The sequence below is a fragment of the Chiloscyllium plagiosum genome, chromosome 39 (genome assembly GCF_004010195.1).
Source record: "Chiloscyllium plagiosum isolate BGI_BamShark_2017 chromosome 39, ASM401019v2, whole genome shotgun sequence".
In the NCBI taxonomy this organism is placed as follows: Eukaryota; Metazoa; Chordata; class Chondrichthyes; order Orectolobiformes; family Hemiscylliidae; genus Chiloscyllium; species Chiloscyllium plagiosum.
In genome coordinates, this window is record NC_057748.1 from 22,517,455 (window position 1) to 22,542,050 (window position 24,596).

Sequence of the window (24,596 nt, forward strand, 5' to 3'; positions counted from 1 at the left end):
ACTCTCAGTGAAAACGTCTAGCCCCTGTTATGCTGCAGGGACGGGCAATAAATGCTGGCTAGCCAGCAATTTTTAAAAAGTCTCTCAATTTTGCAATATCAAGATTTGTCTCTCCTTTGGGTGCCCATATGTGCCATTTAATGACGTGGTTTCTAAGTGTATGGAACTGAAATGACAAGTTAGTCCATAATCTGGGCACTGTTACCTGATCCCAACTCACATAACTGTATGGCTAATGCCATTGGCTTGAATGCTCCAGTTTAAAGCAATCAACATCATGTCCAGGTTTGCACTCAAAAAATTGTAATTCTATTACTCCCTGTGCAAAGTGTTTGCACGTGGGATGTGTAAACAGGACCGGCAATTCTTCTTGTGCCTACATGGCTGCAATCCTCAATTAGAGGGGAAGATGAGAATCCAAATTATTAGAACATAGAAGAATACAGCGCAGTACAGGCCCTTCGGCCCTCGATGTTGCGCCGATCCAAGCCCACCTAACCTACACTAGCCCACTATCCTCCATATGCCTATCCAATGCCTGCTTAAATGCCCATAATGAGGGAGAGTCCACCACTGCTACTGTCAGGGCATTCCATGAACTCACGACTCGCTGAGTAAAGAACCTACCCCTTCATACGATTTTCCTTCCATACCAGGCAACATCCTGGTAAACCTCCTCTGCACCCGTTCCAATGCCTCCACATCCTTCCTATAGTATGGCGACCAAAACTGCACACAATACATCAGATGCGGCCGCACCAGAGTCTTATACAACTGCAACATGACCTCAGTACTCCGGAACTCAATTCCTCTACCAATAAAAGCCAGTACGTCATATGCCTTCCTCACCGCACTATTTACCTGGGTGGCAACTTTCAAAGATCTGTGTACATGGACACCAAGATCTCTCTGCTCATCCACACTACCAAGTATCTGACCATTAGCCCAGTACCCCATCTTTGAAAGAAAAAAAACAGTACAGAACAGGAACTGGCTCCTCAGCCCATTAAGCCTGTGCTGACACATCACACCTTTCTCAACTAAAAGGGTGGCATGGTGACTCAGTGGTTAGCACTGCTGCCTCTCAGCACCAGAGACCCGGGTTCAATTCCCACCTCGGGCAATTGTCTGTGTGGCGTTTGCACATTCTCCCCGTGTCTGCATGGGTTTCCTCCGGGTGTTCTGGTTTCCTCCCACAGTCCAAAGATGTGCAGGTTAGGTGAATTGGCCATGCTAAATTGCCCGTAGCGTTAGGTACATTAGTCATGGGTAAAGATATAGGGGAATGGGTCTGGGTGGGTTACTCTTCGGCGATTTGGTGTGGACTTGTTTTTGCTGAACGGCCTGTTTCCACACCGTAGGGAATCTATTCTAATGTAAAAACCTTTTACCTCTGCACAGACCAAGTCTCTCCATTCCCCACCTGTTCATGTATCTGTCAGGATACCTCATAAACGCTATGTTGTATCTCCTTCTACTACCTCCTCTGGCAGTGAGTTTGAGGCATTTACCAACGTATGTGTAAAAGATATCCTGCCTGTTACATCTTTAAACTTACCCCTCTTTATCTTAAACCCAGGTCCCTTTGTAATTGATATTTCTTCCCTGGGAAAAAGACTCTGATTACCCATTCTACTCATGCCTCCTCTGATTTGGTAAACTTCTGTCAGTTAGTCAGAGATGGTCTACGGTATACAGTATCATTACATAATAGCCTGGGCACTTGTGGTAGAGTGGTAGTGTCCCTGCCTCTGGGACAGGAGACCTGGGTTCGGAACCCACTGATTTGGAAGATGTGTAATGACATCTGAACAGTTTGATTAGAATAAACTGGGCATTGTTAACGTCTTGGGAAGTATGAATCACTATTTTTCTCCTGACTATTTGCCTTCTTTATTAGGAAAGGCTTTGTCCATGGTGTACTGGTGGCTTGGTACAGCCTGGTACCAGTTAACAACTGCAGCTTCCTTGTTTGATGTCTACACACTGTCCAGGTGAGTGCCACTGGGAGCTGAGATCTTTGCTGCACTGTCTGTATTGAGTTGCCAAAACTGGAACTTGCTGATTCAAGACATCCCTGCTGAGCATAGCTGACGTTCACTTTATATAATATGGGAAACACCCTACTTACCCACTCCAATTTACCCAACATGCATTGTATGTAATGCAGGTACCAAAACACACAACATTCATTACCTAATTCAAGGCATCTGTCCACACACAGCCATGCATGTGCACGCACACTAGTTTTGTACTTCCAAGTTGTGAATTTTGTTGATTTTTTTTTTTAATTGCTCAAATTATTCAGATTACACAAGTTTATTGTGTAATCCAGATGGTGATTATGAGCACTGTTGTACTCCACTTTATGGTGGCTCGCACAATCTACTCTTGAGCCCTTGTTAGTAGGTATGCGTTATGATTATTGATGCATTGTTGGTTTGTTATTGGTTGGTCAGTGTTGTGTATAAATATGGGGAAGGAGATCTGTATCTAATAACTGATCACCAATCAGTTATTTCATGTTTATTTCATTCCCCATCCAGGTGTGTCCCCAGTGTGAAGAAATGGTTACTGTTGGGTCTGCTGGTTCTATTTGGCTTATTGGGTAAGAACTTGTTCCATTTAGCATCATCTACAACTGACCAGAATATTGCTATCAATTATATTGAATATCAAAATCTTTAATAGAACTAAAATTCAGTGAGAATTTATTTAAAGGCTGCCATGATCCTTGCATGTAGTAAGCAGAGAGCTGTCTAATGGGGTATATAGTAAGTAGGGATGTAAAATGGGCTGTATAGAGGCACAAAGGTGGAGCATTGGGTTCCATAGCAGAGAGGAATGAAGGGCTTTAGCCCGAAACATTGATTTTCCTGCTCCTCTGATGTTGCCTGACCTGCTGTGCTTTTCCAGCACCACTTTAATCTAGACTCTGATTTCCAGCATCTGCAGTCCTCGCTTTTTCCTTTTACATAGCAGAGAGGCGAGAGGCAATAGGCAACTGGGTATCGGAAAGAATGTAAAGAAATGGGGCCCTTTCGCTGGAAAAGGGAAAACTGTCGGGTGATCTGATAGTGACCTTTTAAAATTAGGAAATTATTTGAATGTAGAATATTTTTGAGGATGAATGAGAGAAGATGTTACCACTTGTTGGAGAGAGAGAAAACTGTTTTATTGCATGTTTTGGGGTTTCACTGTTTTTAAGTATCTGAAAGTCATGCTGCTATTGCTCATGGAAGTTTCTTCCAGAAACTTTATTTACAGCTTGATCTATCCACACATTCTCATACATTAGATTAGAGTTAACCCCATCACCCTACAAAAACTAGTTGCCTTAAATATAGGGTCGCTGCTAATGGATCCAATCTGGAATTTTGAAGAACTGTTTTTATTTGAAGTGGTTAGTGTTTGGAACGTAAACCATGAAGTGGTGAGGTAAATAGTGTGCCTGGAATTTGGGGAATATGGATAAATGCTTAAGGGTGAAATAAGTAGAATGTTGGTGACTTTAGGTGTTGGTGATTCAGAGAAAGTTTGTGGACAGTAACACTGACGCGATTCTGTTGAACTGAATGTGTTATATGTTCTATGTAAATCTTCAAAAAATGAGAAATAGGTGGAAAATGTAATACATGCTAACATTGGGAGTTTAGGCTATGAATGGGTGAAGGTGGGCAGTGGTGTGTATAAGTGCACAGAACTGGGGGCCTATTGAGGATAGGGTTTGGTGCTAAGCTATATAAAGGCTGGGACAGGGCATGAGCTATGCATGTAAATGGTAAGGAAGGGGCACTGGGATGCAAAAGCCAGAAGATATGCTATTATGATAAAAAGAGGCTTGTGGGAGGAGCACTGGCATAAAAGGTTGGGGCTGGGATACATAAAGGCTAAGAAAAGAGACACTGGTCCATGTATATTGTGTAACAGTGTGATTATTGATGTACAGAAAGGGTAGAATTTGCAGCACTGGATACATAGAGGGTAGCTTACATAGAAAGTAAGCACTGAGCTATGTAAAGGGAAGAAAGAGAACTGGGGTACATACACAGAATAGGAGAAGGGATGTTGGAATGTATAGGCTGGCATTTGGGTCACTGGTGTATGCATGTGGAGGATGGGGAATGGGGTGTTGGGTTACATAGGATTGCAGGGTTCAGGACGAAGAGTTGTGAGGAGCCAATTCAATGCATTCTGATACTGAATATTCTAGTCAGTAATGGTTAGCCATCTCACCTGCTTTGGTCATCTAGTCAAAATTTTCATTGTTTTGCAGGTGTTTGGCTTTTAGTATCATTCAGAATGGCACGGCCACGAGCTGAGATGACAGGTAAAATGGAAAGAGAAGCTTCAAAATGGTCAGTTTGGCCAGAGAAGCTGGGAGGTCCCACATTGGATCTATCTTTACAGGTGAGGGGGAGCAGCATGAACATTCACTGGGCACCTCCCATTCCATCTGGTCCAAGTTAGTGCCCTCCTTGGGATGTTTTTACTTCCACTCTCCTTGCCTATGTCCATCTGTCTTCCCCATGTATGCACATGTGTCTTCTAACTGATGTGGTGTAACAGTTTTGGCTACAAGTTCAAATGCTCCAATCCAGAGTATGTCCATCCCTGAAGTATAAAATAGTCATCCCAATAAAGCTAGTAGGGAGTTTCCAACAGATTGAAATCTAGGCGAGCCTTCGAACCAATGACTATCCAGCAAAGACCTGCGCTTACTGAAACTCGTGCCCTACTGGCATTCTGAAGACTGTTTCAATCACACCATGTCCTTCCTCCAAACTCATAATCCTATTTGAAACTGAAATAAATCCACAGGGCCAGATATTTGTCACCAAGTCACCCTTTATTTGCATATGAACAGATATCAACTTTAGTACTGCTTCATTCAGTTAGCTGCCACAGTGTCAGCATCTTTGATCCACCCCTTTTTTTTATTATACCAGCCAGGGCTCCCTGATTGGACCAGATTAACAGCCCCAACCAGGGAACTCCTCTTCTGTGATGTCCAGCTGGCTGACCTCATTACAAACACTACAAAAACCAGCCTAGATCCTTACCACAAGAATAAAAGTAGTTACATCCTAGTCAAACTAAATTTCATGCAGGGGCATCATTTGGTGTCTCATGAGATGCCTACATCCTCACTGGCCTACTACTTGCAGTGAAAGTGGAGAAGGAAATTGACTGGAGGGAGTGGGCAAATTGGTTTGGTTGCACTTTCAGAAGTTGCATCAAATTGCATTGAGTCTGGAGCACAGAGGCAGATCGATCAGCTCAACTGGTCTATTCCGGTGTTAATGTTGCACCTTGCCCTCCTTCCATCTGCTTTGATCTATTCCAATCAACGTTTCCTTCTTTTTCTCCCTCATGGTGCTTCTGTAGCTTCCCCTTAAATATGTCTATACTATTTGCCTAAATGACTGCTAAAACGTTCTAGATTCTAATTGACGTATGGTAATTGATGTCCGAGTTCCTTTATTGGGTTTATTCATGGTAATTTTATATTTTTGGTGTTCCCACACAAGTGGAAACATTGTTTACTACATCTGCCTCATCAAAGAATTTAATTACAAAGGCAAAATTCTGTCTATCCTGTAAATTATTTTAAAGAACTCAAGCACCCATCACCTTTTCGCTAATGAGTTACGATCCTATACTCTAGCCTCCTATTCACACTACACTAACATCCTCATCCCCTTTGGTTTCTGACTCCTTGCCCTGATCTTGCAACAAAAAAAAACAGACAAAAGCAACCCTTCAATGCTCAAGTTCTTAGTGCTGAGCAAAGGATCTTGGAAACAGAGTTTGATCATCCACTGTGTAGCAGCTCGAGGAGCTGAACACAATACAGGATGATATTATGAAACTAACTCCTCCACCTCTTTCCCAACAAACCTTTCCCGACAGATAATGTTAGATAGCAGGCCATTCTCAAACTGTTCTTGGATCAGGATCCAGCTTCAAATAACGAGGAGAAATACTGACATTGTGTACAACAAAGCTTTCAATCCTGGTCAGCATACGCACTGTCTTGGGCAAATAGAATGACTTGCTTTAGGAAGATTGAGCAGAATAAAACTGAATGCACCCTCTTATCACCCCTACCTGCTCTAGATGTTAGTAATTAAGATACAGACTATTCCAGAATCTTAACACCAAGAGTCATAAATACAGAAGAGACTCTTCAACCTAAGGAAGATTTACAATAATACCATTTTCCTGCACTAGGCCCTCTTCATTTTTACTGTATAACAAAGATTTAAATCAACATAGATTAAAACATTACTTAATTGACAACTAATATACCAAACTACAGAAAAGGTACTTCATCATTATCTAATACGACCTTTATGACCCTTTGGCATGTTACACGATATTCTCAGTTGATACGTGTACTTGCAGATTGAAGTCCAAACACCTTGCAACTTTTCCAGAAGATACCCTTCCCCTTGTCCCATCACAGTGAGTTTTCTTTGTTTGGAAGTATCACTGCATTTAGCCTTCATGTTTACTCTGAGAACTCCCTGTTTCTTAAATCTTCAAAGTTGTACCTGTTTCTTCTTCTTTTCTCTGAACAGAACATTGAATCTCTCAAACATTCTGCTGTATCAACAATAGCTACACTTTTTCTTTCCACTCACCAGCATCTCTCTCTGTTCTGGTCTCTAGGTGTGTGCAGAAGGACCAGCTCCAGCCCTTTCTGTGTAAATATCAAAACTGGTTGTTGATTTCAAAGGTTTTGGTCTGGTCTGGTCCTCAGTCCCCATATCTCTAAGGCAGAATTTAGAATGATTTCATCAGAAATTTGAGACCGTTTAAACATGACCGTGTTAAAATGGCCTGCATTTCTAACAACAGTGACCAATTGATCATGGCTGATCTGCTTTTAATTGTAACTCTACATTCTTGCATAACCCTGATAATCTTTCATCCCCTTGATACAATACATTCCTGATTTGAACCTTCCAGAGGAAATATATGAATTCAAAAATATTTAATTAAGCAATCTTCCAGCAGAGAACTTTCTTTTCATGTTTAGCTTGATTTGCAGTCTCGTGTGCAGAAAATGGAGCAGCAGTTGACCCAGCTGGCTTCTGAGTTTCATGCTCGCTCGCAACAAGATAGTGAACCCAGTGAGCAAATACCACCGGTAGCTGAAAGGGAAAATGCCCCAGTTGTACCTCAACTTACACGGGAGGAGGTGATCAAACTGCTCGAAGAGTTTGTCCATCAACAAAAACAAGTGGTGCAAGATGAGCAGTCGAATGATTCAATTTTGAGGATTCAGGTGAGTTTTAATTCCTGTCATCTTCAACACATCTTTGTTTGCAAAGCTCTGACTTCTGACATTAGTGTGTAGTGTTCACTGGGTTAGCAAGTGCTTCCCACTGCACTTTATCTCTATTCCTCACACCTTAAAAACATGATTGAAGTGTAAACTTAGCTGAGATTTATTCAGCCCAAAGTGATTATTAGTGGCATGAATACAGAAATTACAACCGTACAGCACAGGAACAGTCCCTTCAGCCCACCATATCTGTGCTGAGCCAGATGCAACTCTAAACTAATTCCCATCTGCCTGCACATGGTCAAAGTTAAAAATCACATGACACTAAGTTATAATCCAACAAGCTTTTGGAGCGCTGCTCCTTCATCAGGTAGCTAGTGGAATAGGATCATAAGACACAGAATTTATAGCAAAAGATCAAAGTGTCATACACTGACACTGGGTGGACCCTTTGGGGGGATGATGTGGACTTGATGGGCCGATGGCCTGCTTCCACACCTTTGGGATTCTATGATTCAAGGAGCTATGGAATTGGACCCCAAGATTCCTCTGTGTCTCAGTGCTCTTAAGGGTCCAGCCATTTACACAATACCTTCCTCTTGCATTTGACCTCCCAAAATTCATCAGCACTTTTCGAATTAAAGTCCATCTGCCAATTCTCCACTCACTTTCCAGCTGATCTATATCCCACTGTATACTTGATAATCTTCCTCAAAATCCACAACTCCACCAGTTTTCATGTCTTCATCAAGCTTGCTAATCAGACCACCAATATTTTCATCCGAATAATTTATATATATATTGCACTGTTAGACACTAGTCACAGAATTCCAGTCAGAAAACTATCCCTCCATAATTACCCTCTGCCAAGCCAATTTTGTATGCATCTTGCCAACTCACCATGCGATTTGATCTTCAAGACCAGCGATACCATGACACACCCTGTCAAATGCTTTAGTCAAGTCCATTGCACAATATCTGCTGTCCTACCCTCATCAATCATGCGCATGTATGGTCATGTTCAAAACATGAGTACTTTGAGCCTCTAATATATTGTGCATGTTGCCTAGCTCACTCTATTGATAAATATTCTGGAAAGGATTTCATTTGTACAAGAAAAAAAATTTGATGTAATGTTTTGTCTTTGTCTTCCCCTAGAATGATATAGCCACTATCCGGCAACAGCAAGATATGCGAATGGAGCAGCTACTGCTAAAGGTTAATAGCCAAACTGAGGTGAGTTTTGTAATTCTGTATAGAGGTCTGTCAGTGACGATGAAGTTAATTGAATAGTTGGTCAGCAATGGTTAAGATGTGTTTTGAAGAAGCTTTGTTTACTTTTGCTTGGGAGGCTTTGAGCTTTGAAGATTTGTGGAGGAATTTATTTCAGGTTTGGTAGGCATACCTGGAATGGTTCCTAGAAAAGGAGGTCATTGAATGTCCATTATGGACATGGAGATTTATTTTTGACAAAACCTCCCTGAAATCCTTGGTCTGGTGATAGCAGCTTGCTTTGCTGTAGACCCTGCTGCTGGTTTCAAATAATCACTGGTTTGGAGATGTTCTTGCATTTCATAATTTATTTGGATAGAAACCTGTTAAAACAATTGAGTTGGATGGAAGACCACAAAGAGCAGGCTGATTTGGAGGGAAGCTTGCTTGAAGCAATTTGTGATATAAAGTGCAGGGCTTACAATGGAATACCCAATGGACTCTGTCTTTGTGATTTTTGAAAATAATCCAATTACTTGTTTTTAAACAACAGATTTTAGAGGCAACTATACATGACTAGTGGCTTGACCACATCCCAGAAACAGATTCTGAAACATCCTTTAGTTTATCTTTTTGCCTTCAAGAACAACCCATTGGCCAAAGTGCTTTTTTCCCTTCCTTTTTCAGAAAGCCAATCCCTGCACGAAAACTTCTACTTTCCTAAAGCATGTGTGTTTGTCTGCCTATTTATAGGGATAGTCATTTATACTTCATTGTTGTTTACTCTGTTAAACAATTATTGCATCTTTGCTGAATAAGTTTTTTGGTTTGATAACTAAACCCATAATATGTTTATTAAGAAACTTGTTTAATCTGGTTTTAAATATGATATTTTATCCTATATTGTCACCCATGGAGTAGTGAGATGATTGTACACTCCTTCAACCTTACTCATAATGTAAAGTGGGGGGTTTACAATGGAATACCCAATGGGTTCATCACTTAATTGGAAGGGGGATGCTAGCATTTGGAAACAGGAAGTACACCAAGTTTCTAGTGCATTATTATGTCAAAATGGCTTTGGTAGTTGCTAAGAATTTTTTGGAGGTTTAAGATTGATTCCTTAATGATTTGAAAAGAAAAACAAGGTTAGCCTAATTGATTTTTGTTGAAACATTTTTTAGATTTACTATATTTCCTTGCCAATTTTAAAAGTAAGATTAAGAGCACTTAAAAGGAATGAAAAAGAAAGGGAGAGAACAATTCAGACCATTGAAAAAAAGGAATACCAGCTTGAAAGACTGGACCCAAAGAAAATGCCTGAGAATGTGATGGAAGCAGTTTCATTTGAGGTATTAGGGGAGGTGGGCGGGGATCTGGAAGCAGATTTAACAACTTGTATAGAATTTGAGAAGATAAATTAAATACCTTTTGACCACTGATTTTAAAGGTAGAGAATTTAAAAATTCACTCCCTCCATTAGAATTAACTCTCATAGAAATATAGAAGGTTGAAACAGCAAGGCAGGTAGCGAAAATGGCTAATGATTTAAAAAGCTAATTGACAAATTCAAACTTTTTTCCCCTATTACTCCAAAAGCCTGAGAAGGGTGGAGGTAAAATGGAGGCAAGTAGATGAGAAAATATAGCTGAAAAAGCCAGACAGCAAACTGCTGAGGGTGGGAGTGATCTCCAGGGTCTTTTCCTTGTCACAAGTTGGGGCATCTGCCTCTCAGCACAAAGAACAGATTCCAGCTCTGGGTAACTGTCTGTCTGTGTGGAGTTTGCATGTTCTCCCTGTGTCTGTGTAGGTTCCTGATTGATGTTCCTTGTTCCTCTCTCAGTCCAAAAATGTGCAGATGAGGTGGATTGGCCATGCTGTATTTCCCTGTAGTGTCTAAGGATATGCAGACTGAGTAGATTAGACATGGGAAATGTGGGATCTGGGTGGGTTGCTTTTTGGAAGGTAGGCCTAATGGCCTCTATCAGCACTGAAGGGTTTTATTGATTCTATTCTATGATCTTTGAACGGATTACTGGAAGTTGGGATTGATCAGGGTACACATCAGTTCAGAGAAAGGAGCCATGTCAGAGTACAAACAGCTGTGAAGCCAAGTAGAAACACTTGTGTGTGCAGGAAAGTAAACTTCTCAAAACTCAGTAAACTAGGTTCCAGAGAGTTACATAAAACAAAAAATTGAGGAGCTAGAAGTCCTAGTCATGCAGTATGGAAAAAGACCTATCAGTCCAACCCGTCCATGCTAATCAGGTTTCCTAAACTGAACTAGTCCCATTTGCCTGCATTTAGCCCATATCACTCTAAACCTTTCCTATGTATTTGTTCAAATATTGTTACCACTTCCTCAGGCAGTTCATTCCACACATGAACTACCCTCTGAAAAGGTTGCCCCTCATGACCTTTTAAATCTTTCTCCTCCCACCTTAAAAATATGCCTTCAAGATTGAACTCCCTTACCTTGGGGAAAAGACCTTTTGCTGTTCACCTTTTCTATGCCCCTCATGATTTTATAAACTCCTATAAGATCACCCTTCAATCTCCTATGCTCCAGGGGAAGAAAGTCCCAGCCCATCCAACCTCTCCTTACAGCTCAAACCTTCCAGTCCCTTTTGATTTTTTTTTAATGCTCTCCAATTTTAATAATATCCTTTCCATAGGAGGGCAACCAGAACTGTACACAGTACTCCAAAAGTGGCCTTGCCAACATCCTGTACAGCCACAACATTACGTGCTGACAGTTCAATGATTGCTAAATCAATTTATCTTGCAAGTAGCTGAGACATAGATGACGATAATTTATTTTTACTGCATCCAGAACTAAATAAAACACCACAAAAGCATCTCACTGTGGTAATCTATGATGACATGAGAGCAGATAGTTGAAGGTTTGGTCAAAAGATTTTCAGGAGAACCTTCAAGAAGAAATGAGAGGCAGGGTGGTTTAGGAAGAGAGGTCCAGGGGTTAGGCAGCTGAAGGAGTGGCCACCAATGTTGGGGTGATTTAAAATCAGGATGTTCAGACGGTCGGAGTTAGAGGAGTGCCTTTTGTCATGTGGTTTTATATCACATACAGGCATTTAGGTTCAAGACCGATTGGTCGAGAAGGTGACGCCAAGGACTATCTTCAGGCTTGGGTTTCTTTTAGAACACCATTCATTATCTATCGTGACTAATTACTCCAATACATACTATTCAGAGACAAACCAGGCTCTAATTTTGTTATTACTTTATTCAAAGGCTACTCCATAAACTCTACTGCCTACTACTTGTTGTTCTGCTCCATATGCTTCTTTACATGTATGTCTAACATTCACATGGTTAGATTTCACCCTTCTGTCTCCCTCCCCATGCATTAAGCTGAAGACGTTTATCTTAACTCCACCCCTATGGTGTTATTTATGCCCAGTGAATAGCCACTCTATTACATCATCACCATGCTGCTCCAGGGTCATAAAGTTCTTACACAGCGGATTGAAAACATCTTGAGGCTGTGGGCTAACTGTGATTGCAGAGTTGAGGTTGTAGAGGGATTTGAACATCTTGAAACAAAGCTTTGCTAAGCCTAGGGTCAATCAGCTAGCATGGGATATTGGTAATGGGATGAGACTTGATGTGAGCAAGCACATCAAGTTTATGGAAGATACTCATACCTTTGTCACTTTCAGACTTGACTGAGGGATTCAACAGGAGGTGGACAATGTTTTGGAGGTGGAATTAGAGGTTTTAATAATGGTTGAATATATGACACCCAGATTGTGGCAAGTCTGATTCCAAATGTTGCCAGCTAGAAGCCTGCACTCCATTGGCAGTCTGTTGGACTTGCTGATTCCAGGTTAGGATGGTGGTCAGATTCTTTTAAATATTCTCACGGTCTCTAAGGTAACACTGAATTTAGACAGTGACTCCAACTGCGAAATAAAAACAAATTACTGGAGAAACTCAGCAAGTCTGTTGTATTTGTAGGCAAAAGTGAGGACTGCAGTTGCTGGAAACCAAAGTGTGATAGGTCAGAGGGGAGGGTAGAGCAGATGGGTGGGAAGGGAGATTGGCAGGTGGGGCAGGTCATGAGGATGGTGCTGAGTCGGAAGGTTAGAACTGGGGTAAGGTGGTGGGAAGGGGAAATGAGGAAACCGGTGAAGTCCACATTGATGCCCTGGGGTTGGTGTTCCGAGGCAGAAGATTAGGCGTTCTTCCTCCAGATGTCGGGTGGTGAGGGAGCGGCGGTGGAGGAGGCCCAGGACCTGCATGTCCTCAGCAGAGTGGGAGGGGGAGTTGAAATGTTGGGCCACGGGGTGGTGGGGTTGATTGGTGCGGGTGTCCCGGAGATGTTTTCTGAAGCGCTCTCCAATGTAGAAGAGACTGCATTGGGAGCAACAGATACAATAAATGATATTGGTGGATGTGCAGGTGAAACTTTGATGGATGTGGAAGGCTCCTTTGGGGCCTTGGATGGAGGTGAGGGAGGAAGTATGGGCGCAGGTTTTGCAATTCCTGTGGTGGGCAGGGGAGGGTGCCAGGACTGGAGGGTGTGTTGGGAGGCGTGGACCTGACCAGGTAGTCACGGAGGGAACAGTCCTTTCCGGAAAGGGGTGGGGAGGAAATTTATCCCTGGTGGTGGGGTCCAATTGGAGGTGGCGGGAATGTCAGCGGATGATGCAGTTAATGCGAACGTTGGTAGGGTGGAACGTGAGGACCGAGGGGGTTCTGTCCCTGTTACGGTTGAAGGGGTGGGGTTTGAGGGCGGAGGTGCGGGATGTGGATGAGATGCGTTGGAGGGCATCTTCAGCCACGTGAGAAGGGAAATTGCGATCTCTAAAGAAGGAGGTATTGTGTAGTATTTGTGGAGAGAGAAACAGGCAGTCCTGCAAATGGCGGCTCAGATGGTGATAGTCAAATATCATGGAGATATATTAAGGATGGCCCACAAAATTCCTACGGCATGTCATGTTGGAATCTGGAAGATTGAAATGTATATACATTAACATCTTTACTAACTAGGTTTTCATTAGACTCTGGTAAAGTTTTGTAAAACCTGCCATATATGCCAAGTTATGGGAAAGCTGCAACATGCAAATAAACTAATGCTTTTAACTCTTTCACCACATTTGAGGAACCATTTAGTAGAGTGTTGGTGGATTTTATGGGACTTTTACAGAAAGCAAAAGCAGGACACTTAAAAATCCTTACTATCATGGATATGGCAACTTGATATCCAGAGGCAACAATGTCTGTTCCGATAAAGGAAGAGAATTTAATACAGCGCTTCACTCAGTATGGATTTATCAATGGTGATTCACTCGGATCTAGGTTTCCTGTCTAGGACTTTTCAGAAAATTAGTAGTAATCTGGATATAGCCTCATTATAGTTTTAGTGTTGATTCCCCAAAAGGTGAGGATGGGGGTTAATGGTCATATTAATGAAATCGTGGATGTAAATCACATTCTACATCACAATTACCTGTAAATATATTTCCTCTAACTTTTGAATATTGATTTTTTTTCAATTTTGAACTAGTAGCATATAGGGATTTTCTGGGTACCTGAATGATTTAGAGTCATAGAGTCATACAGCATGGAAACAGATCCTTTAGTCCAATCGGTCATAGAGTCATAGAGATGTACAGCATGGAAACCGACCCTTCGGTCCAACCCATCCATGTCGACCAGATATCCCAACCCAATCTAGTCCCACCTGCCAGCACCCACCCCATATCCCTCCAAACCCTTCCTATTCATATATACCCATTCAAATGCCTCTTAAATGTTGCAATTGTACCAGCCTCCACCACTTCCTCTGGCAGCTCATTCCATACACGTCCCACATTCTGGGTAATCCAAGATAGAGGATGGGAAAAACTTCTGGCTTTAATAACTGCTCCTTTTGAGGTACTTTAGGTGTTGGAGGTGATTTCCTCGAATTCCAGGAGCAGCAATTCCTGTTTTATATGCTGTTGCATTGTTTTGGAACTTTGGGGGAAAAAAAAGTCAAAACAACAGCAGTTTTAAAAGGGAGAAGAACAGACAAAGGAAGCACATGGTGAGGTCAGTGCAGGAGAGAGAGAGACAAAGAAACTGACACCACAGTGGACCTGCACAATTACTGCCTTTGCTGTTTGAATTCATGTATGGTCCATGCTGACCATAATCCCAAACTAAACTAGTCCCATCTGTCCGCCCTTGGCTTGTATCCCTCCAAACAATTTTTATTCGTGTACTTATCTGAATATCTTTTAAACATAATTGTACCTGCATCCATCGCTACTTCTAGAAGTTTGTTACAAAAATGACCCTCTGTGTTTTAAAAAAGAAAATCCCTTAAGTCTTTAAGTCTTTTTCTCTCCTTAAAAATATGCCCCAAGTCTTTAATTAATTATTAGCTTATAAATATTTTTGTCGGCATGGTGAGTTATAGTAACAGGTGGAGAGAATGAGCCCTCAAGATATAATGAGTTTTTCTTTACTTTCGGTGAGTTTTAGGGGGCAAAGTACACATTAGGCTTTCCGATGGAAGATTATGGACTTTTTTCAATTTCGGGAAAGCATCTATTGTGTAGAGAGAATCTTTTTAGTTTTGGTTTGTTTGGACAGTGCTACAGGGCTTTTAGCTGAACGTGGCTGTGTGAAGCAGTTGCTCTTGGAGAAGGGGAAACGATAGTTCACATTTGTTTAAAAATAATGACTTGCAGTTTTAGCTATTTGGAATATTCTATACAGCCCAGTCATCACACTACTAGAAGGATGTGGAGGCTTTGGAGAGACTACAGAAACTGGTTACCAGGATGTTGCTTAGTTTGGGGGGGGTTGGGGATGGGAGGGTGGGGAGAGGTGATATTAGCTTTGAGGAGAGATTGGACAAATTGGTTTGTTTTCATTTGAATGTTGAAGGATGAGGGCTGACCTGATAGAAGTTTACAAAATTATCAGAGGCATGAATAGTTGGAGTCTTTTTCCCAGGCTAGAAATGTGAATTTCTAGGGAACATAAGTTTAGGGTAAAAGGGGATAATCTTAAAAGAGATGCTAGAGGCAAGATTTTTTTGCATAGAAGATTGTAAATATCTGAATATTGTCAGATACAATAGCAACATTTTAAGAGGTGTCTTGACAGGTATATGAATAGGCAGGGAATAGAGGGATATGGACCATGTAGATACAAGAGGCTTTTAGGTTAGAAAGGCATCATGTATTGGCACAATCTTCGTGGGCCAAATGGCCTGTTCCTGTGCTGAACTGCTTTGTTTTTGGTTTGATTTAAGGTATTTAGTGATAGTTAAAGGCCATAAGTGTTTGGATAAAACCCTGAACCGGTTATTTAAAGCTGAGAATATTTCAGCTCGGTTATATGAAGGCTCCAGGAAGAGGCTATTAGGTTCTCTACACTGGAAGTTGAAATAACTGTTAAAGTAAAGCAAAGGAGGTGATAGAGAAGGAAATTCTCTCTCTGGTGTGAGTACTGTGAAGGTGTGTTTTTCAGATAAAAACTTTTACTGTGTATTTTGAAATCTCTTGGCTTCCTCTATTTTCTATTGCTTTGTTTGCGCAATAAACTCCAGCTTTCTCAAAAAGCAAAACTGCAGTATAGCATACTTATAATTCAGTGAGAGACCACCTTGTTAAAATAAAAAGACAAAATATCATTTATCAAACCAGATTTCAGTCAGGTTTTGATCTTGTCCAGTAATAACATGACCTGGCATTCAGAACTCAAGGTAATTGGGAAATGAAGCATGTTTGTTTTTGTGAAGTGGAAACAGGGTTTAACTAATTTATTGGAATTCTTGAAATAGCATTTGAATTTGAATCAGTTGTTGTCCCGTATTCAATATTAACTACAGTGAGAAGTGTGTAGCGGTGCCATTCACATTAACCTAATAAAGATCACTTAAAGTCCAACTTTTCCTTCTCCGCTGTTACATAACCCATCTGGACTTCACCAGCCCATGTCACATGGAAGCAAGAGTGCTGCTCCGGGCTGCACCAGCCCGAGCCATTCTGCCGCTGTCAGAGTCCCACTCTGGGCCACTCGGTTCACCATGCACTATATTTGGGTGTCCAAAAGTTATTTTATAAGTTTCCACCTAAAATGTTATTGCACCAAATCATAGGGAGCATGATTGTTATATTGGCTAGCTGGCAGAAAGCAGAGTATGTATAAATTGGTTCTTAGAATATTAGAATGTTGCAGTGCAGTACAGGCCCTTTGGCCCTTGATGTTGTGCCATCATGTGAAGTTAATCTGATGCCCATCTAACCTACACCATTCCATTATTATCCATATGTATGTCTAATGCCTGTTTAAATGCTCTTAACGTCAGCGAGCCGACTACTGCTGCAGACAGGCCATTCCACACTCCTACTACCCTCTGAGTAAAGAAACTACTCTTAATATCTGCCCTAAATCTATCATCCCTCAATTTAAAACTGTTCCTTTGTGTTGGCTTTCACCTTCTGAGGAAAAAGGCTCTCAGTGTCCACCCTATCTAACCCTCTGGTTATCTCAGAAAATCTTTTCCACTTTGGCAGGATATGACCAGTGAGGTCTTTCAGAAGTCTGTGCTGAAGTCTACTCTTTTTTTTTCTAATTAATATGAGGCTTAGCTGAGAGGATTGAAAGCATGGTGGGTAAATTTGCAGATATTACCATAGGGAACATTTATAAAGATAGGTATGTTGTGAAGAAGACACGATGACCGAAGGTTGTCTTTCTGTGCTATAAATTAAACGGTTAAACAGAAGGAAGTTACTAATAAGTGTAGATTAATTGAGTGAGTGGGTAAATATCTCACAAATGGAATACATTATGGAGTTATCCACTTTGAATAAAAGCAGACTACTTTTTAAATGACTATCTCAACTGAAGAATTCCAAGATGCCAAGAGTTCTAGGCTTTCCAGTGCATAAATCTCAAATTTTTAGCATGCAGGAACAAGTGATTAAGAAGGCTAATATAATGTTATTCAATTATTATGAGGGGTATAGAACATCAAAGCAAGAATGTGGATGTTACGTTTCAGTTATACAAGACAATGGTGAGACCACATTTCAAATACTGCTCACAGTTTTGGTCATCTTATTTAAAGAAGGATGTTGGAGGCAGTACTGAGAAAGTTTACTGGAGTGACAGTTGGAATTAATGATTGTCTTATGAAGAACAATTTGACAGGCTGACCTGTTTTCACCAGGGTTTAGAAGCACAAGAGATAACTTGATCAAAGTTTGGGGGGGCTTGAATACAAGAGCAAGGATGGACAGCTGAGAATAAGGCTCTGGTTAAATTACATTTGGAATGTTGTCAGCAGTTTTGGGCCACATATCTAAGGAAGCATGTGCTGGCATTGGATAAGGTCTACAGGAGGTTTACAAGAAAGGTCCTGGAGATGAAAAGCTTATCAAATGAGGAACAGTTGAAAATCTGGGTCTGTATTCAATGGAGTTTAGATGAATGGGGGAATCTCCATTGAATCTTACAGAAAACTGAGGGGCCTGGATAGGATGGACGTGGAGAAGATGTTTCCACTAGTAGGAGAGATTAGGACCCAAGGCACCGCCTCAGAGTAAAGGTACAATCCTTCAGAATGGAGATGAGGAAAAGTTTATTCAGCCAGAGAATTGTGGATCTTTGGAACTCATTGCCACAGAAGGCTATTGAGGCCAAGATAGTTGTGTTTAAAGCAGAGAAAGCTAGTTTCTTGACTAGTAAGGGATCAAGGGTTACACAGAGAAGGTTGAGCAACCTATATCAGCTATGATCAATTATGCTCCTGTACCTTATGGCCTTTGCAAGGTGGATGTGGAAAAGATGTTTCCTCCAGAACTATGGATACTTGTTTTAAAATTAGGGGCATTTTTGTTAACAGATGAGGGAATTTTTTCCTACTCTAAGGGTTTGGGGTTTTGGAGCTAAGCATGATTTTAAAAAAAATATATACTTTAAAGGCAGAGGTAGATCCTTGTTGGGTAAGGGCAACTTAGAATATCAGGGGTTAATGGGAATGTGAAATATCGAATGGATCAGCTCTTTCTTGAAGAGCTAAATAGCCCTCTTCTACTAATTCATATATTCACATATTCAGCATTCTATCCAGAAGCTTTAGGAAAGTACCAGAAAATCTTCAAAACCATAATGAGGGCATACTGTTGTGGTCAAAGGAATATAACTTATTTTTGCTGCACAGGATTCACCTGGCTCAGTGGCACAGTGGTTATCACTGCTGCCTCACAGCACTAGGGATCTGGCTTTGATTCTAATCTCGGGTGATTATGTGTGGAGTTTGCACCTTCTCCCCGTGTCTGTGTGGGTTTCCTCCATCAATCCGAAGTTGTGCAGGTTAGGTGAATTGGCTGTGCTAAATCGCCCATTGTATTCAGCAATGTGTAGGTTAGGTGCATTAGTCAAAGGTAAATGTAGGGTAATGGGGTAGGGGAATAGGTCTAGGTGGGATACTGTTTGGATGGTCGGTGTAGACTTGTTGGACCAAATGACCTGTTTCCAAACTGTAGGGATACTGTGATTGTATGATATAAAGGTTTTAGTCTTTTTGAATTGGTTTATGGCCATGAAATCAGGGAAAGGTTTTGTGTATGAAAGATGAGTTATCATGCTGGACTGTATCTATATTTTGAGAGAAGTTCATGGGAAGCAGCACCTTTTGAGCATTACAAATGACGGTGAAGCATTGGCCGACAAGCAAAAACCCAAGTATTTCAACCAGAGAGCTGAGTGATATGAAAGTCACCATAGTCCAGGAGAACCATAGGGCTTTATTAGGGAGACACAACTGGTGATGAGTTTAACCTGAGGATCACCACATTTTGGGCAACTTTGGGAGGGTGTGATTTTCCTGAGCCTTTAGCCAGTACAGGAATTGAACCCATACTGTTGGCTTCATTCTGCATCGCAAGCTAGCCATCTAGCTAACTGATCCCCAGTGGGTGTTAGTTATCCTGCCTTTACAAGATGAACCATTTCATTCAGTGGTCAAAATAAGATTGGTAAAGTTAGTCACCCAATTGACACCTCAATGGTTAGGAAAAGAATCAACTGTGTCAGTGTTGAAGCATTATTTCTGTCAGGAGGGTGAGCAAGTGATGAAAGCAATCGTGATGATAAGGACTAGACCATTCTCAAATTGAACCGTTTATTGTTTGATTTGCTAGCAGTAAACTGTTAGTTTGGTTAGAGGCCATGCTTTTGTATTTAGAGGCTACTCATTGAATGTAAGAAGTTGAAGGGGCAAATTGGGGTGTACAGGTTTATATAATAGCTTATTTATCACTTCAGTCCAAAGAAAAACACTCCAGTGAATACAGAAATGTGACTGTGGACAAAACATTGAAATTTTTTTCAAAGTATTATTTCATTTATCCACTTAACTTTTGATATTTAACAGCTAAAGATTGTCAAGTTTTCTGGACATTACAAAAGTGGTTTCTTTAAAAGAGGTAAATGAAAGTTCATTGTGGACATTAGAGATTTTTTTTAAACCAAGGCTCCCTGCAAATCATAAGACTGGTGGTCACTGCTTGCTTTGCAGTCTCCCATACTGGGGGCTGTCTTTGGCTTAGAGAGGTTCTTGTTTTATCTGTTCAATGGAAGGAAAGCCTGCTAAGACCAAGCTGCCCATTTCTGAAAGGAAAACCCTGTCCTTCAGTTTAGGGTGAAATCATTTTGTTCTGGTTGTGATTGAAATAAAATCTCAAGATTGTGTATTTTCCGAGCAAGCTTTGTTTGTAAGATTTCAGATAACCAGTGTCTTCATGTGCTGGAACATCAAAGCAACAGACTCTGGAATATCCTGTGCTTCACCTTTTTGTCTTCAAGAATACCCTATTAGCCAAAGTAGTTTTACTTCAGAAAGCCAGCTGCAAACACACTACTTAAGGAAGATTAAACTCTTCAAGAAGATAGTGTGTTTCTGTAGACATTTAGCAGTTGGAGTTGAGTACTTTAGCCAATTATTATGTGAAACATTTTGTTTTGATAGCAAATTAAAAATTGTGGTTATTAAACAAACCTGGTTAAAGCATTTTTGTTTAAAACCCAATATAAATAAGGTGTGTAATTGCTTGTCTTGGTAACTGAAAAAAGTTACTGGGGAACAAGACAGCCTGATGAGTGAGTGAGAGAGAAGAGATAAGTTTCTTCAACAAACAAATGGCAAAATATAGCTCCAGATGCTGGACCAGATCCAATGGGAGCTGGATCGTTGGTCAAATCTTGCTAATTGCCAGTGTCAATTCTTGCAGTCTCCTGCTGTTTGAACAGACCCTGTCATTAAGATCAGCCACTTTGATGTGCATACCCTTGCTGGGTTTTCCCACAATACACTTTGGCAGTCCCCCCCCCCCCCCTTTCTCTTCTTTAATATTGGGTTCAATATTTCAATGAATGAATGGCAATCTATAGAAGATGTTCTCTTAGGAGATGTTGGAAGCTAATTTGTATTTTTGAATTCAAATACAAATTAACACAAATTTGCATCTCTTAGAAAATAATATTTGTATGCGTAATGTGAAACCTGACAAACCTTTAAACCAAATATGCTTTGAGGCTATGAACTGGACCTCATTGTTCCCATAGTTTCTTGGTAACAGTTTGTGATGATAAGAAATATTGTGTTGTTTTGAAACCTCAATCAAGGTGAGAAAGAGAATAACCATTTATAAAGTGTTTTGGCATCCTTTCCACACTGGGTTTTAAGTTAGTTTTAGAGTTCTGGTCTTTGTACAGGTTTCTGAATTCAAGGCAAGCTTTGGGCTGAGACCATCTTTTGCCAAATTGAAAACCTGAGAAATGTATGACAACGCTGCTGCATTTCTTTATATTCCTGATAACTTATTAAAACTTTAGTGAAGATGTTCGCATCATTAATAATAAAGAGTTTGGCAAAGGTCTTCTAGTTTAGAATCCAGATTCTTGGTATTAGCTGGAAATGTTTCAAAGCTCTGGGCAGCTTATTTGAAAATAAGATGACTTTTCTAAAAAAAAAAGTAGCAAACCAGAATCTGAGCTGTTATAACTGGAAATCAGAACAAACCTCAAATATAAACACAAAATTGAATACCATTTTCTGTTTTTCCTCTTTCCAGGAGATGTTCAGAGAAATAAAGGAGGCAAGCTCTGCTTTTGTAAGGTATGGAAGTTGCATGGTTTTTTTTCTACCACATATGAAATTGTCCACCAGGAATACTTTCAGTTGGATATAGCCACACTAAATGACCCTTGCTAATTTAGAATTGCTTTTTTATGTTGGTGGTGATTTTGGGAACTGCCTTGAAAATACAACAAATAGTGGAGCAGAATGGGCAACTTCTGTTACTGCAGAGGAACAGCAGAACTTGGTCAACTAATCGCTTGTATTTTCAGCAAATGTGCTGCAGTTGGAGGAAAGCCAACAAAAAATAGTGCCTATAGGTACAGCTACTTATGTGCTTGCTTAAGTGGCTGGTACATGAAGCAGAGTATGGCTGCTTGCTGACTAAGTCACTTTTTGCCGCCTTCAGACTTGCAGAATTGAAGAAAGAGCTTGCTCGAATACTTTGTTTCTTCACCCTGTCCTCCCGCTCCACCATCCCCTTTAACCTTGCCAAGTTACAGCTTTGTAATTCGATTTAATAGTCATAGAATCATACACTATGGAAACCAACCCTTCAGCCCAACTCATCATGCTGACCAGGTTCCCTAAACTGAACTATTCCCATTTGCCTGTATTTGACCCATATCCCACTAAACCTTTCCTATTCATGTATCTGTCCAAATGTCTTTTAAATGTTATTATTGTACTTACCTCGGCCACTTCCTCTGGCAGTTCATTCCAAGTACACTCCACCCTCTAGGAAAGACTGGACAGACAATGTTTCAAGATATAGGATCTTTAAGTGGGACAGAGAAGGATGTAAAAAGGGTAATGGTGTAGAACTAGTAATTAAGGAGTCAATTACTACAACAAAGAGATGGTATCTTGGAAGGGTCCTCAAATGAAATTTTGTGGGTACAACTTGGGAATATTATGAGGGCAACCACTTTACTGAGAGTGTATTATAGAGTCAGTGGGAAATCAACACTTCAGAGGTGTGTAACTGTAACAATTGTGTAAGAGTAATTATACGTACAGGATTTTAGCTTTCTCAATATAAATTGGGATAGTCATAGTGTTAAGGGTTTAGCGAGGTGCATCTATTAAAATGTATCGAGGGGAGCTTTTTATACAGGAGGTGCAGGAGGGAACGTAAGCAATAAGAGCAGAAATTGAGCATGCAAACAGGATTAGGGAGAATCCTAAGATATTTTATAAATAATTTAAAGAAAAGTAACCACTCTTCAATGGATAATGCATAAAGGCATAGCTAAAGTCACAGAGAAGAGCATATCAGACATATCTGAAGATAAGGTGTCAACCTAGTGAAGCCACCAAATGGGACTACTGTGTGCCAAACAGCACAAGCAGCAAGTGATAGAGCTGAGCAATCCCACAACCAATGGATCAGATCCAAACCCTGCAGTCTTGCCACATCCAATCAAGAATAGTGGCAGATAATTAAATAACTCCCTGGGGGTTGAGGGTCCACAAATATCCCCATCTTCAATGATGGCAGAGCCCAGCACATCAGTGCAAAAGATAAGGCTGAAACATTCACAGTGGACGATCCATTTCAGCCTCCTCCAGTGGTCCCCAACATTACAGACACTAGCCTTCAGCCAATTTGATTCACTCCAGATGATATCGGGCGGCACGGTGGCACAGTGGTTAGCACTGCTGCCTCACAGCGCCTGAGACCCGGGTTCAATTCCCGACTCAGGCGACTGACTGACTGTGTGGAGTTTGCACGTTCTCCCCGTGTCTGCGTGGGTTTCCTCCGGGTGCTCCGGTTTCCTCCCACAGTCCAAAGATGTGCAGGGTCAGGTGAATTGGCCATACTAAATTGCCCGTAGTGCTAGGTAAGGGGTAAATGTAGGGGTATCGATGGGTTTCGCTTCGGCGGGTCGGTGTGGACTTGTTGGGCCGAAGGGCCTGTTTCCACACTGTAATGTAATCTAATCTAATCAAATCTAATCTAAAATAGAACATAGAACATAGAAGAATACAGCGCAGTACAGGCCCTTCGGCCCTCGATGTTGCGCCGATCCAAGCCCACCTAACCTATACTAACCCACTATCCTCCATATACCTATCCAATGCCCGCTTAAATGCCCATAAAGAGGGAGAGTCCACCACTGCTACTGGCAGGGCATTCCATGAATTTACGACTCGTAAGTTGGAGACACTGGTTGGAGACACAGGATAATGTAAAGGCTGTGGGTCCTCACCACATTCTGGCAATGGGACTGAATACTTGTGCTCCAGAATTTGCCACTCCCCTGGCCAAGCTCTTCCAGTACAGTTACAGCAGTGGCATCTACCTGATAATGTGGGAAATTGCCCAGATATGCCCTGCATGTAAGAAAAAAGGACAAATCCAACTAGCCAGTTGCCACACCATCAGTCTCCCCTTGATCATCAGTGAAATAATGGAATGTATGTTCAACAGTGCTATCAAGCAGCACCTGCTCAGCAATAACCTGCTCAGTGACGCCCAGTTTAGGTTTTGCCAGGGCCACTCAGCTCCTGACCTCATTACAGCCTTGGTTCAAACATGACAAAAGAGATGATTACTTACAATGTGGAAACAGGTCCTTCGGCCCAACAAGTCCACACCGACCTGCCGAAGTGCAACCCACCCATACCGCTACATTTACCCCTTACCTAACACTACACGCAATTTAGCATGGCCAATTCACCTGACCTGCACATCTTTGGACTGTGGGAGGAAACCGGAGCACCCGGAGGAAACCCACGCAGACACTGGGAGAATGACTGTGTGGAGTTTGCACAGTCGCCTGAGGTGGGAATTGAACCCAGGTCTCAGGCGCTGTGAGACAGCAGTGCTAACCACTGTGCCACCGTGCCACCCACAAATGAATTCCAGAGGGGAGGTGATAATGATAGCTCTAGACATCAAGGCTGCATTCGACCGAGTGTGGCATCAAGGAGCCTGAGCAAAACTGGAATCAGTGGGTATCAGAAGGAAAACTC

At 41.3% G+C, this 24,596-nt stretch overlaps 1 protein-coding gene across 4 annotated transcripts in view; it reads left to right on the forward strand.

The window, feature by feature from the left end:
* Positions 1-24,596, forward strand: part of sun2 (Sad1 and UNC84 domain containing 2) — a 106,138-nt gene that overhangs the window by 45,165 nt on the left and 36,377 nt on the right. For 3 of the 4 annotated variants that reach the window (XM_043680020.1, XM_043680018.1, XM_043680019.1), the window contains exons 7-12: positions 1,901-1,994; positions 2,547-2,608; positions 4,277-4,410; positions 7,046-7,294; positions 8,453-8,530; positions 21,613-21,656. In XM_043680020.1, the coding sequence (XP_043535955.1) occupies positions 1,901-1,994; positions 2,547-2,608; positions 4,277-4,410; positions 7,046-7,294; positions 8,453-8,530; positions 21,613-21,656 (661 nt within the window). The remainder of the gene's footprint in view (positions 1-1,900; positions 1,995-2,546; positions 2,609-4,276; positions 4,411-7,045; positions 7,295-8,452; positions 8,531-21,612; positions 21,657-24,596) is intronic. The other variant, XM_043680021.1, reaches the window with a different exon arrangement.